Raw genomic sequence first — 15,795 nt, forward strand, 5'->3', positions numbered from 1 at the left:
TGTTCACAGCGCAGGTCTCCTCGTGTGTGTGTGTGTGTGTGTGTGTGTGTGTGTGTGTGTGTGTCTGCTCTGGTTTATTATAGTGGAGGTTTGGTTTCATCCTGCAGGTCTGGTGTTCATCCACATGAGGGCAGCACACACACACACACACACACACACACACACTTCTCTGAATCTCCTTATTTAATGTGTATTTGTGTTTTATTCAAGCAAGATTAAACCTTTTTGTAGTAAATGACGCCCTTTGTTTTTATCTTTGTTGTTGTGAAAATACTGTAATGTCAGTAGATCTTTCTGCTCCTGATGGACACACAGACAACATTGAAACACAATGTGACATTGAAGTTCAGCACACTGACGACTGTGATACATGAGTATAGAAAGTCCTCATACTGTGCACCGTATACGCATACTTATGGAAACCACTGATAAATGACTAGGTAATTTACTTGCTAAAACGGCGATCTGTTTTCAGAGGAATTCTAAGTAAACTCACCAATTTTACTGTGAATTTTGACATGACAATCCACACTAGGAAGTAATCTTAATCAGAAATCAGGCTCGTTTGTATTATGGTTTTGGGTAAAAATGGAGTGAAGCAGAAGATGCTGATGCTGATGTAAACATGAGTTCCTCTATGAGTAAGATACAGATGAGACGCATATTAAACCTCAAACAGGTTTGTGTCATGTTACTAACTCTTTTTCTTTTAATTCATTGACTCTCTGATGTGGTGTCTGAAGCACAATAATTCAGACTTACATTTTGATGAAAGTGCAGTTGTAGCATTAGTCATTGATTAGCTGTTTTTATGCTGAGATTATTTTAAAATCTATACATGAACCATCTGTGTATTTTGCTTAGATGGTAGCCTACCTGACCATAACAACTGGCGTATATAAATGTTTATTTTATCAAGACAGCCACAAAATGCGATTGATTACAATCACTATAATAAATTACAGGAATTGGAAAGAAATGGTTATATTCCACTTATTCCATGTCTTTTCCACTGATCTGAAAAGTACAAAAACATATTTTAGCGAACATTGAGCTCTTTTTTAGTAGGCATACGCTCACGCTGTAGAATCTGTCGATGTGTTTTAAAGCCTCCACAAGGGGCCGCATTGGCGGTTAAGGTGTTCATTTTATCCTCATCGAAATCATATTTTAGTTTCGATTTAGTAAATATCACCAACGCATTGACAAAATGGCGCACAGTTCAGGTAAGGTTTGAATAATGTATTAGCATGTTTACTTTTATTTAAAGTTATTAGCAAGTGTCTTTAATGATCCATCATAATATAATCTTAGCAACTAAAAATCTCACTTTAATCATTAAACGCTGCGACATAAGCTAAGCAAAGTAAACAAAACACGGTTTACGCATATTAAACACTCAGATATGCCTACAATTAGAAATCTTAAAACGTGTAGCCTGTTGTGCCGTTTTCTGCCATTAAGGGTACTTTATAACTTGTGTTTGCATTTATTAGTGGTTATTTCGTGTTGTTTTTTGGTCTTTTCCAGGCATTATTACACGGTCGATTTCGACTATGAGTGGAAAGAAGAAACGTGAGTTTTGGAATAACGTATTCTGAATCATTTCAGTCATGTTGCTCATCTTCCCTATATTCACAAACAGTTTGTTTTCTTTTTTTTAGGGAGAAGAAGTAGTCCAGATTTTAATCGCCCAAACAGTAAGTCATTAAATGATTTGACAGCAATAGAAAAGTAATATTTTTTAAAGTCCTGCCCAGCTAACAGACTTTTGTTATAAGAACGTTCTCCAAATATTCAGTGTTGGTTCTGGGAACGGGAAAAATGCCCAGTTTTCTTGACGTTATGAGGAACGTGTTTTAAAATGTATAATGTTCCTCAAACGTTCTTTCAACTTAATTTTGATTTTAAATTCAACATTATAGGAACTTTGATTTCTAACATTCTAAGAACATAAAAATATCCAGTTTCCTGAATGTTACTAGAATGTTATTTAAAGGTTAGTGTGATGTTCCTGTAACATTCTTTCAATCATCATTTGAAAGAGTAATAAGAACACAAACTACAACTTTATTCAGACACAGCCTTAGATGAACTGAAGATAAAATACATTAACTCTATCAAGATCTGATTAAACAACTCCACAAACAGCATTACCAGCTTCACTTATTACTAACCAGACTGACTTTATTTCTGTCAGACGTCTACAGAAGTTCTTATTGAGAATTAACAGAGGTTTAGATGTTGATGTCTTATTAAAATGTTTCGTTTCATCATGGAGATTAGTGTGTGCTTTAGTTGGGCTCTTGCCCTTTGACTATCTTTGAGCTTGTGCTTTATCAGCAATTGCAATGTTTTGGCGAACATTTCTGCATTGATAAAGCAGATCAACATGTCTGTTATAAAAACAGATAAAGACTACAGGTAGAAAATTGCATGTACTTTTGGATCTTAAATGTAATTAGAGAAGAACATAATGAACTCAATTAATGTGATTAAAATCATTTGTAACAGAATAAATTTGTGTGAGATTGTCCAAAACTTTTCAAAAGTTAAAAGTGACTTAGACATCATCAATTGTCATACAAACAATCAATGGTGACAATCAAAAAATAATTCAGCTGCATAATTTATTCATGCCGCAATGCATGCTGGGAGCCATAAATGTGTTTTGTATGCTGGCATGAAGAATGTCACCATTGTTGTGTATCATACACCGAATGTTGATGTCTGTGAGTGTATAAAAGACTTAAAGCAAGTTTGCAACGCAAAGCAACAGAACTAAACAAATTCAGTTTTATATATATAATCTCACAGCAATCAACATTCAGCAGCTGAAACATAATAATGTTACAAATCATCTTTTTCACTTGTTGGGTACTATATTTTTCAATAGTTTTTCAATTTGTTAAAGGTGCATTGCGCAACATTTCATGTTAAAAATACCCGTTTTTCTAACCCATACATGCTTAAACAATTGCCTGATGGGCTGAATGAGCCCTTCTCTGATCACTGCGATTGCCTCTATAATCCTGTACAGTAAAATAAATAAGAGGGATTCGGGTCGGAATTTGAGCCTGGGCGTGACGTCATGCGCGTTGAGTTGCAGTGTTGCAGTTTCGCTTGTCGCCAGAGGGGGCATAGTTCTGCAAAAACTCAGAGACGTGCGCAATGCACCTTTAAGTCATCAATTACAGAAAAGGCAATAATGTGTCAATCTGCTTTATCAATGCAGAAATGTTCTCCAAAAACATTGCAATTGTTAATAAAGCACAAGCTCAAAGATAGTCAAGGGTCAAGAGCCCAACTAAAGCACACACTGATCTCCATGATGGTGACCTCAAACAAAACATTTTCAATAAGACATCAACATCTAAACCTCTGTTAATTCTCAATAAGAACTTCTGTAGACGTCTGACAGAAATAAAGTCAGTCTGGTTAGTAATAAGTGAAGCTGGTAATGCTGTTTGTGGAGTTGTTTAATCATATCTTGATAGAGTTAATGTATTTTATCTTCAGTTCATCTAAGGCTGTGCCTGAATAAAGTTGTAGTTTGTGTTCTTATTACTCTTTCAAAAGATGATTGAAAGAATGTTACAGGAACATCACACTAACCTTTAAATAACATTCTAACATTCAGGAAACTGGATATTTTTATGTTCTTGGAATGTTAGAAATCAACGTTCCTATAATGTTGAATTTAAAATCAAAATTAAGTTGAAAGAACGTTTGAGGAACATTATACCTTTTAAAACACGTTTCTGTAACGTCAAGAAAACTGGGCATTTTTCCCGTTCCCAGAACCAACACTGAATATTTGGAGAACGTTCATATAACAAAAGTCTGTTAGCTGGGTGAGTGCTGTGACTGTTATTGTGACAAATTTATCAGTAATATTTTATTGATAGATCTGTTAAGCTATTTAATACAGCAGCAAGTTAATTGTTGCTAAATGAGACATTATGGTTTTGTCATGAAAGCATCAGGTATTTAATGGTAGTGAAACTGTCTGAACACTGTTCAATGTTTGATGAGATTTTTCTGTATGGAATGTGCAGTGTTAGGAGTGTGCGATGTGAGAATTAAGGGTTTCACTCTTTGCAGTGAGGATTGTTCTGCTGGGGAAGAGTGAGTCAGAAAACAGTCGAGTGGGAAACTTCCTGTTGGGTCGAGCAGCGTTTGACAGTGAAGCTCCTCCAGATGTTGTCGAGAGAGTCGGAGGAAGACTGAAGGACAGACGTGTGACCATCATCAACAGTCCTCAGCTGCTCCAGACACACATCTCAGATCATCACATCACACACACAGTGAGAGAGTGTGTGTCTCTGTGTGATCCAGGACCTCATGCCTTCATACTCGTGCTGCAATATAATGATTTCACTGAAGAGGACATGAGAAGAGTCAAACAAGTACTAGAAGAATTCAGTGAAGAAGCGATTAAACGCACCATTGTGATCACGACTGATAAAAAGAAACTGAGAGCTAAAGGAGCATCTGTGAAAGCTAATAAATTAATTCAACAGTTAAATGCCGAATGTGGAGGAGGACATCTGCAGCTTGAACATGAAACAGAAGAATGGCGCTCTGAAATATCTCAACAGTTAGAGAAGATTCTCAGAGAAAACAGTGAAGATTTTCTCACATGTGAACCATATGATTATGCAGAAGAAACTTTTGCTTCACTCAGAACAGAGGAAGAGGAAGATTCTGATTTAAAGGATGATGCACAACATCAAGACACTCATACAGAGATGAAGAAAACAAAACATTTTCTTCATAAAATGCCAAAGATAGGATCCTATTGTAAGTTTTTTTTTTTTTTTTTTTACAACGTATTCATAACCAATATTCTGACACCAGGTTATTGAACATCAGGGACAGATAATACATGATATTTCAACTTAATGGATAAATATAAAAACACGTTTGTTTGTTTTTACACTTTATAATATATACAGTGTAGGGATCCTATACTTATAATTTTCCATAGTTTAAATAATGGAAAAAGCATGTCATATAAATAGACATCTAAATTTCAGTCATTTAAATTTTTAATGTGGGCAGAGATGCTCCTATGAGACGTCAACAGATATTAGACAACTGTTAAACAAGGTTTCAGTCATGATGCCCTAATACTGAATCATAATATTTGTACGGCAGTGTTTATCATCTCAAGTTGTATGTACCATGAGTTTAAGACGATGAAAAATTTATATTTTTTCTTCTTCTTTATTTTGTTACAGGGGGTGCAAAGCAAAATCAGCCTACGGGTACGTTTATAAACTGAGTATATGCAAGTTTTCATTTGATCCTACATATAATAAATCTGAATAATAAAATGTCAACCTTAAAAAGAGCAATTAAAATACTTTGTTGTTGTTGTTGAAGGAGTTGTAAGTGTCACCAGACAACAGAAGCTGAACTTGGTGCTGTGTGGAAGTGATGAAACACTGAAGGCCACTGTATCTAAATATATAAGAGGAAACAAGAAAAATCGTGTGATCAGTCTGGTGGAGCTTCCAGCTCTCAGTCAGCTCTCAGAGGAGGAAGTGATGCGTCAGACTCTCAACTGTGTGTCTCTCTGTCATCCTGGAGTTCATGTTTTCCTCCTCATTATTCATGATGGTCCACTGACTGATGAACACAAAACAGAAATGGAGGAGATCCAGAAGATATTTGGCTCAAGAAACAAAAACCACCTCATGGTTGTTATAATCCAAGAGAAGAGCATGATTAGCAATCTGAATATATTACACACTTCAGTTACTAAGACTTCTATCCAGACATTTGGAGGTCATCATTTTGTTCTGGAGAACAGCTCACAGGTTCCAGCTCTACTTCAGGATGTGAAGAACATGGTACAAGAGAACAAAGGAAGTTTCTACACCACCTTCATGTACCTTCAGGATCGAGTAGAACTGGAGAAAAACAAACACAGAGCTGAAATAGAGGAACTGAGAAGTCAATCAACAGCAGGTATGAGTTCATGAAAGTCTGTGAACTGTTAATATTACAATTTAAAATAATTTCACAGTTTAATTTCGTTTGTAATGTTACATTTCGAACACGCCAAGGCAAGTTTATTTATATATCCCATTTCATACACAATGGTAATTCAAAGTGGTTCACAAAGAAAAGAAATTAAAAAATAAAATCCTAAAATAATCACAACAAAAGAAGTAAAGATTACAATAGAATCAGAGTATACAAATTATTAACATGATTCCTGAATCCCTAAGTTCACCGGGGTACCCATATCTGGAGTGGAACAAAATTAAGTCAGGATCGCAATTTTTTTTTACCTGTAAAAAAGAATACATTGATTTTATTGATATCTAATCAATAAAATTGAGGCAACAGATTACAAGAATTATATTAATTAAATTTAACAAATTAGAATTGAGTAATAATTAATCCAATTAATTCCTTAAAAGTTAACCATTTAAAATGAGTAAAATTTACAAAATATATTTTATTGCCAACATTGAAGACACCTGATGTTAACAAGCAGAATCACTGAAGGAGAAAACCATAATTAAAGTCACCATTGTGGAGATCAGTGTGTGTTTTAGTTGGGCTCTTGACCCTTAATTTATTAACTTTAAGTTTTGTTTGGCTGCTGTACCTGAGTTATAACTGCCAGATGAACAAATAGAAAAGGTGATCTGATGGTGTTGGTTGTGTTAATAATAGAGTTAATAGAGTTAATCTATCTAAATTGGACTCTATATTAGATCAGAGATTCAGGTCAAATGATTGTGACATAATGATTGTGTTAAAACACAACCAACACCATCAGATCACCTTTTCTATTTGTTCATCTGGCTGTTATAACTCATGTACAGCAGCCAAACAAAATCTCACAACATGAACACAGACTCTAAACGTGACAGATGTACTGGAAATGCAATTAAACTTTTTTTTTACATTTCAGAGCTAATGGAAGAGAGCGAGGAGAGTGAAGAACTGAGTGAAGTGAAGGAGGAGAGTGAAGAACTGAGTGAAGTGGAGGAGGAGAGCGAAGAACTGAGTGAAGTGAAGGAGGAGAGTGAAGAACTGAGTGAAGTGAAGGAGGAGAGAGAAGAACTGAGTGAAGTGAAGGAGGAGAGTGAAGAACTGAGTGAAGTGAAGGAGGAGAATGAAGAACTGAGTGAAGTGGAGGAGGAGAATGAAGAACTGAGTGAAGTGAAGGAGAGTGAAGAACTGAGTGAAGAACTGAGTGAAGTGAAGGAGGAGAGTGAAGAACTGAGTGAAGTGAAGGAGGAGGAGAGTGAAGAACTGAGTGAAGTGAAGGAGGAGAGTGAAGAACTGAGTGAAGTGAAGGAGGAGAGTGAAGAACTGAGTGAAGTGAAGGAGGAGAGAGAAGAACTGAGTGAAGTGAAGGAGGAGAGTGAAGAACTGAGTGAAGTGAAGGAGGAGAATGAAGAACTGAGTGAAGTGGAGGAGGAGAATGAAGAACTGAGTGAAGTGAAGGAGAGTGAAGAACTGAGTGAAGAACTGAGTGAAGTGAAGGAGGAGAGTGAAGAACTGAGTGAAGTGAAGGAGGAGGAGAGTGAAGAACTGAGTGAAGTGAAGGAGGAGAGTGAAGAACTGAGTGAAGTGAAGGAGGACAGTGAAGAACTGAGTGAAGTGGAGGAGGAGAGTGAAGAACTGAGTGAAGTGGAGGAAGAGAGTGAAGAACTGAGTGAAGTGGAGGAGGAGAGAGAAGAACTGAGTGAAGAGAAGGAGGAGGAGAGTGAAGAACTGAGTGAAGTGAAGGAGGAGGAGAGTGAAGAACTGAGTGAAGTGGAGGAGGAACATCATGTCAAACCTGGAGAAAAACTTTTGAGTCGCTCAAAGACTAAAAATACATTTTTAAAGAAAAGAAGAGCCAAGAAATCTTTCACCTGCACTCAGTGTGGAAAGAGTTTAACAAGCAAACGTATTCTTGAGAATCACATGAGAATCCACACTGGAGAGAAGCCTTACCCATGCAATCAATGTGGGAAGATATTCGGCCAATCAGGAAACCTTAAAAGTCACATGAGAATCCATACTGGAGAGAAGCCTTTCACATGTGATCAATGCGGCAAAGCATTTCCCGGGGCATCAAACCTGAAGGCACACCTGACAGTTCATACGAAGGAGAAGCCACATTCATGTTCTGTGTGTGGAAAGAGTTTTTCACTGCAGGAAAATTTACATAAACATCAGAAAACTCATACTGGTGTGAGAGAGTACATGTGTTTTGAGTGTGAGAAGACTTTTACTACAGCTCAACAATTAAAACTGCACCAGAGAATTCACACTGGAGAAAAACCTTACAAGTGTTCACACTGTGACAAGAGATTCAGTCAGTCATCATCTCTGAAATCACATGAGAGGATCCACACTGGAGAAAAACCTTACAAGTGTTCACACTGTAACAAGAGATTCAGTGATTTATCAGATCTGAAATCACATGAGAGGATCCACAGCGGAGAAAAACCCTACAAGTGTTCACACTGTGACAAGAGATTCGGTGATTCATTATCTCTGAAAACACATGAGAGGATCCACACTGGAGAAAAACCCTACAAGTGTTCACACTATGACAAGAGATTCGGTCATTCATCAGATCTGAAATCACATGAGAGGATCCACAGCGGAGAAAAACCTCACAAGTGTTCACACTGTGACAAGAGATTCAGTGATTCATCAAATCTGAAAACACATGAGAAGATCCACAGCAGAGAGAAGCCGCACACGTGTGATCAGTGTGGAAAGAGTTTCTCTTTTAAAAGTCACCTGAAGCTACACATGAAGAACCATGCAGTGGAGAAACCACATCACCACAGTCTGAGATCACGGTAAGAAGTTCATCTTTATGTGCTGAGAAACAAAATCTCTTCTGTGTAAGTTAGTCACAGTCAAATCTCTCCTCTCCACCTATAGTTGGCGCTGTTTCACTGTGGCTGCTGTTGAATCATCCAGGTTGTGAATGAGGCCGACACCTGATGTGATTGTAAAGCGCTTGGTGTGTACAGTAGTAAATAGTAGCGCTATATAAATGCATCATTCTTTCATTAGTTTCTTAACAGCCACGATGAGCAACAGACATTTTGTTGTTTGATTGTTTTTTTTTTAACTCGTGTTCATCGCAAAATGAATGTGCGATAAAGAAATCCGTCTGATTTTGACGTGATTTGTCTGTTCAGAGCACTGCAAAATCACTTTCTGACAATATACATAGCAGAGCTGTGCAACTTTCTCTTTCTGACACTGCTTTTTATTTACATTTATGCATTTGGCAGACGCTTTTATCCAAAGTGACTTACATTGCATTCAAGGTATACATTTTACATTTTTGTCAGTTCTTGCTTTCCCTGGGAATCGAACCCATGACCTTGGCGTTGGTCAGGGGATCTCTGGATAATCCGTAATTCGTTTGCAATTATAAAACGAAAATACCGGTTTTCTGTTTTTTGTTTCAAAACGAAAAACCAAATAACCGTTTTTGGTGTCAGAATCAAAAAACGAAAAACCAATTAAAAACGGCCCGTTTTTCGTTTTTGGCGATCATTTTATCGTTATTCCTTGTTGAACAAAGAATGAAGAGAGTCTTTGAACTTCAGTCAATTCGTTTTTCGTTTATAAACCAAAAACGGAAGTCACGTGGTCTATTCCTTTTTTGGAAGCGAAAGATACCGGTAACACTTTCAAAATAAAAGTAACTATAGTTAGCGAGGTGATTGTAGACTAAAACTGAACTAATATAATTTTTTTAGTACAACTAAAGTAGCACTGGGTGTGAAAAAAAAAAACACTTTAGTTAACTGAAATAAAAATTAAAACTAATAAAATAATAACTCTGGCTGTTAGGGGGAATTAAACAGTTGTAAGACCATTGGTGACCTGTAACTTCAGATTAAGACAAGTGAACTCATTTTATATGTAGCTTAGGATAGCAGATAGCCTATTTATTCATAAGTTTCTATTATTTAATTCACATTTTAGTTTTGTAACATATTTATAGCCCTTCTTGCTATGTGGAATCTCAACCAGCAGAGGTCACTCTACCCCCTTCTGTGCACCGACTCTTTCTGTGGCAACAAGGGTTTGACCTTTTGACTTGTGTTTATATCAAAGAGAAGGCAAGCACTGCTACCAACAGAAGCTAATCACTAAGTTTGAAGGGTGTGCAGAATTTCACCTGCCTTAAAGCTCCTCTTTCTATGGCACTATAGCTGCTAAAAACTCTCAGCTTCCACCATCTACTGAATGATTTGATTAAAAATGGTTTGTGATAATACTTGTTGGGATGAAAGGTACTGGATTGAGTTTATGTTCATGTTTATTTGGTTTGTTGTATGTGTTCATTGTTAAAATGTGACTTTGATGTCCACATAAAATAACCCAAAAAAGTGCTTGTCTACTTTTGGTCTTTGAGAAAAAAGTTTTGTTTATTACAGATCGCAGCAGGCTTTTAATGGTATACCTCTCTGTATGTTGCAATGGTACATAATATAGCTGCTTAATAACACTGAGACACATAATGATTAAAAGATGGTTTCAGTTTGATAACAAGGCTGTTTTTATAGATGATCAGATGGCACTGATTTAGTTGACCTGTGTGGTTATCCTATGTGTTATACATGGTCTAATCTTGATTTCTTTGTTTTTTTACACAGTGTTGATGAAGTCAAAATCTTTAACATACATAATATATATACAAGTACACATACATGCGTACATGTACTCAAAGGATGTTGGAATAAATAAGTATTATGTGCAAGTGTTATGTACTTGAGGTAGGTGGGTTTGGTATACAGTATATACAATATAACAATCTGACCAGTATGAACAGCTCTGAAATAGAAAATGATGAATACATAATAAGTAGTAAACAGGTGGCTGATTAGAGACAGTTTCTGGGTTATAGCACAGGAATTGTTCCTGACACAGTGAGTCAGAGTCAGCTGTTCATCAGAGTGATGGCTTGAGGGAAGAAACTATTCCTGAGTCTGTTGGTTTTGACGTACAGTGCTCTGTAGCTCCTACCAGAGGGGAGAAGCTGGAACAGGTTGTGTCCGGGGAAATTCTGGGAGGTCCTGACACTAGTACCAGGGAGAAAAAACGAAATGATTTAACTTCACTTTTATTTTACTTTACACAAGGACCACGAGTACAGAGCATTGCCTTTCCCTGGTCGTTAATCAAACAGAATTAAACCCAAAAAAGTACTAAAAGATCTTTAAGTCCCAGAGCTAGAGATCTTTTTTGACTGAGTGAATTGGTGTTGTTTTTTTTTTAACTCTTGGTATGAAAACAAACTGAGCTTTCTACCAATCTTTCATTATTTTTCATATTTATTGCTATTTTAAAATAAAGGCCTAAACACTAATGAATATTAAATATTCTTGTTGCAAATTGATAAATTACTGCTCCTCTGTAATTTATTTTAAAAACATTTGTATTTAATTATAATTAAATTATCTTTATTGTGAAAATATTTCTTGTATTTATTCATACTGTACATACTGTACTGCAAAGTAACTTATCTGTCATACTGTTTAACTGTGTTAGTGTTGCCGCACTATTGATACTTTGCAGTCACGTGATATCTGGCAGGCAACAAACGTGGTTAGTGCATCCAATCGCACAACAACTATCTGTCATGTCGTGTATACTTAAAAAAAAACAAAAAACTTTTGTATATTAAAACTGGCAACGTCCTGGCAAGATCCTTGATTAGTTTACTGGTTTTCGTTGCTAGAGAATGACGTTCTTGCCCGCCAGCGACGTCACGTGCAAAGTATCAATCCTGATCATTATAGCACTAAATAGGAACAACCAAAGGTCTTCTTTATAATTTAAAACGCATACCATGATGACTAGACCTTGGTTTGGTGTTTTTATAATGGATGTAAGTATAGGGGACAGCAAGCAAATATTGATTATATGTCAGTTACTGCCTTTTGCCTTTGCACAACTCCTTATTTTTGGCACATGATACAAAGGCAGAATACAGTAACTGCCAAACAAGGGTCAAAGGTCAATTTTGAGCTCAAGATTTTTTGCTTACAAACATTTCCTCATTATAGCAACTAGTTGTCAAATTTTGGGAGTCCTACCTAAAACACTTTTGCCTGGACAAAACAGAAACTTTAAAGTCATTTTTCTCAGTTTCACACTCTAGCGAGTTAAGGTCTTTTGCCTTTGCAGGGCAGTATAACACAAATCATCTTCATGATGTTAAAATAGATCATAATCGTGCACAGCAGTTGTTGACCAGATATGATGGGATTAAAATGACTATTAAACTCATCAGTGATCTTGACTTTGGGCTTTAATTTTCATTTCCCATTTGTCTCTCATTTGAAATCTCACTTGATTTAATGTTTCTTTTAGACCTGATGGACGTGAACAAGAAAAGAAAAACAGAAGCCAAAAAATCTCTCTCCTGCCCTCAGTGTAAAAAACGCTTCACATGAAAATCAAGGCTGAAGATTCACATGAGAGTTCACACTGGGAAGAAGCGGCTCAGGCTTTCGCTCTCAAATCACATCTTCTCATTCTGAAGAAAGACCTTTTAACTGTGATCAGTGCGGTAATCAGTTTCATTGGGCTTCAGTCCTGAAGAAACACTTGAAGATTCACACAAAGGAGAATATTCATTCTGAATATTACAGCAGAAAAGACACGGCGGTGTGTGTTTCAGTGCAGGAAGGCCTTTACTGCGGATGATAGAAAGAGATTGCATTTGAATTTAGGCATTTGGCAGACGCTTTTATCCAAAGCGACTTACATTGCATTCAAGGTACTCATTTTACATTTTGTCAGTTCTTGCTTTCCCAGGGAATCGAACCCATGACCTTGGCGTTGCTAGCGCCAACGCTCTACTGTTAGAGCTACAGGAAAGATTAACTGGAAAGAGCACCAAGAACGTTCACCCTGGAAAAACCTTTGGAGGCAAAGTTTAGGAGCTGAAGAATAGGCCTTAACTCGTTCTTCATTGTTTTTCATTAGAACATCTAGTTTCACTTCTACTCTTCCATGGAAACGCAAGATATACTTTCATATATTTTCTTCTCTTCTTCTCTTGAGATTATTTGGCTTGCATAAGTCAGTAAAGAGAGAGATCTAATTCGCTTTCACTTTTTCTTAATGTTTGTATTTGCTTCATGAAATTGATTAAACTCTTTACTCATTTTTTCAACATCTCATTGTTATTGTCCTTTTTTAATTTTCTGTTGATTCTGCTTGAATTAAGAGCTATTTCTTCATTTTATTTCTGAAATTCATGAAGTATCCTGATATGATTGCTTTTTGAGCTTTCCGTGTTTTAAACTTCTCAACAGAGCTTTTAAATGCTTAACTAAATTATATTTCACTGCACATATGACTGACATTGAATGAGATTGCTGTCTGTCTACATTATTAACAGTTTCACCCGTGATATCCAGTATCATATGTACATTAAAAAGAGTTTGTTTGAGTCAGTTTGATGTTTCATTCACACCATCAGGCTTCATGAAGTCAGAACAATTGTCCATTCACCCACAGCAGTGTTTATTGACCTCCACCATTCCCCAAATGGCAGAGCTCTTCAGGAATGTTGAAAAACTGTGGCAAGTTGACGTACGTCCCTTCAGGAATGAAAAGGAGGTCACCAGATCCTGACGAGACCAATATGTTACACCACCCCTCTGCTTAGGTGCAAAGATTTCCAAGCCCCAAAGGAAATGATAATGCCCAGCCTCCAGAACACTGAACGGTTCCTCGCTAAAGATCCAGATCAAGCTGGCAAGCCGTACAATGCTGAAATTCTGAAACTGACCCAGACAGGAACCTTCAAGAAGTTGAGTTCCCACCAGTTGACACAGTCAGGGGAATAATGGTATATTCCACATCACATTGTGACCCACAACAATAAGAACTGCATTGTGTTCAACTGTTCTTATCAGTAGCACTTTGAGATTTGCTCCAAATGTAAAGTGTATTACAAATAAAACATTATTATTATTATTATTATTATTATTATTATTATTATTATTCGTACTGAGGGCTGAACCTAAATGAGTGGCTGTTACCTGGCCCCACCTTAGGACCTTTACTCCTAGGAGTGCTGTTAAAGTTCCGGGAGCACACTGTAGCTATTAAGTAGTTATGTAAAAGCCATGTTCCTCCAGGTCCGCCTGCTCTCTGAAGACCCTTCTGAGATTTGTCTGCCGTGACATGGAAGGAGACCAAATTCCATCGGTGTTTGAGTGGCAAGTCCTGCCCTTCGATACCCTGTGTAGTCCATGCTGTGCCAGTTAATCCAATATTCCATAAATCCGCTCTGGGCCTCAGCTGGCACTGTTCCACAGACACATTGAGGTACAAAAATCAACCAGTAAATTATGATGCTCTTACCATGCGTAAAACTAGAAAAAATATGTAGCGCTCCAAACAGAAAAAAAGTTATTGTACTGCAGGTCCTTGTACTACAGGTGTGTAGAGCCAATGGCATATAGAATAAACAAGAGGAGTGGCTGGCCGCACACTGATCCACTCAAGACTGGAAGTCTCCAAAAACATATTTTATTTTTTAAATTGCATCGTGCAAAAAAGTGCAAAGTGCATGTGGGTTAAAAACAGACTAGACACCAGCAAACGTTTCAGCACATTGCTATCTGCAGTGCTCATTTAGCAAACAACATTCACCCTTTTTAAGCAAGTCAGCAGTTAAGAACAATCAGCTGAATGCAATAATCTCAAAATCTCAATTGTATCAAGTAGAATTCCAAACAAGTATATATATATATGTTTCAAATAAACAGCTTCCAATGATAATACAGCATTACAGACACACAAAAAAGAAAATATATATATATATTTTACAAAAAACAAGAAAATTCAAGTTCTTCATTCATACCCTCAGGAAATAAAGATTTAAGTTCAAAGATCCAAAAAGCCTCCCTTTGCAATAATTTTCTATCTCTATCTCCACCTCTCCTGTGAGGAAGAATCCTCTCGATGCCCAGGAACTTCATGTCAGACAGAGAGTGGTTAGCAGACTTGAAATGGCGAGAAATTGAAGATGTATCATCCTGTCTCCTAATGGCACTTGTGCGTTCAATCATTCTTGTGCGTAATGCAAGTGTAGTTTTGCCAACATGTGAACATGGACAAATTATCACATATGTACTCTTACAAGTAATCAGTTGTCTAATCTTATACGTTTTAATGTACAAGGATGTGTAAATGATTTACATTTGACATTCTTAGTACAAGAAGAGCAATTGTGACATGGAAAATTACCCTGGGCATCGACAAGAGTAGTTGGAGAGGAGATGTGGGTGTCAGCATGGACAAGCTTGTCCCTCAAGTTAGAGCTCCTGGAAGAGACAACAAGTGGTTGTTCACTAAATACATTCAATAACTGGGGATCACTTTGAATAATGTTCCAATGATTCTTGATAATGATTTTAATATCATTACTCAGTGGACTGTATGTGGATTTAAAAATGCATGAAAAATTCTTATTTCTTTTTTTCATGGTCAGATTTCTCTCCTCCTGTTTTTGTAGGATAGAAACCTTCTCAAGTGCAGTATCAAGCCACTGGTTAGGATAGCCTCGTGATTTAAAGTCCATGTACAAGCTCTGGGCTTTAGACTCAAAGTCTTCTCTCCCAGAACAAATGCAGTGAAGTCTCAAAAATTGGCTATAAGGTAAACCACGTTTTAAGGGCATTGGATGAGCACTGTTAGCATGAAGGAGACTGTTCTTAGCTGTATCTTTTCTATAAAGAGAAGAGACTATTTCATTATCCACAACTGATATAGAAGTGT

The 15,795-nt window shown here is 36.9% G+C and overlaps 2 protein-coding genes across 2 annotated transcripts in view; both read left to right on the forward strand.

Moving 5' to 3' along the window:
* Window positions 1-944, forward strand: part of LOC311081559 (DNA-directed RNA polymerases I, II, and III subunit RPABC2-like) — a gene marked incomplete at its 5' end in the record, with an annotated part of 120,047 nt that extends 119,103 nt beyond the window's left edge. The window contains one exon of the mRNA XM_084112114.1: window positions 89-944. The remainder of the gene's footprint in view (window positions 1-88) is intronic.
* A 234-nt stretch (window positions 945-1,178) lies between these two features.
* LOC311087104 (uncharacterized protein) lies at window positions 1,179-13,986 on the forward strand. The gene is made up of 8 exons (XM_084120347.1): window positions 1,179-1,226; window positions 1,531-1,575; window positions 1,665-1,700; window positions 4,105-4,803; window positions 5,244-5,270; window positions 5,389-5,976; window positions 6,935-8,828; window positions 12,370-13,986. The coding sequence occupies exons 1-8, from the start codon at window positions 1,211-1,213 to the stop codon at window positions 12,434-12,436; spliced, it is 3,372 nt and encodes a 1,123-aa protein (XP_083976473.1). The 5' UTR covers window positions 1,179-1,210; the 3' UTR covers window positions 12,437-13,986.
* The last annotated feature ends 1,809 nt before the right edge of the window (window positions 13,987-15,795 follow it).

The sequence above is a fragment of the Abramis brama genome (genome assembly GCF_963993115.1).
Source record: "Abramis brama genome assembly, chromosome: 1".
In the NCBI taxonomy this organism is placed as follows: domain Eukaryota; kingdom Metazoa; phylum Chordata; class Actinopteri; order Cypriniformes; family Leuciscidae; genus Abramis; species Abramis brama.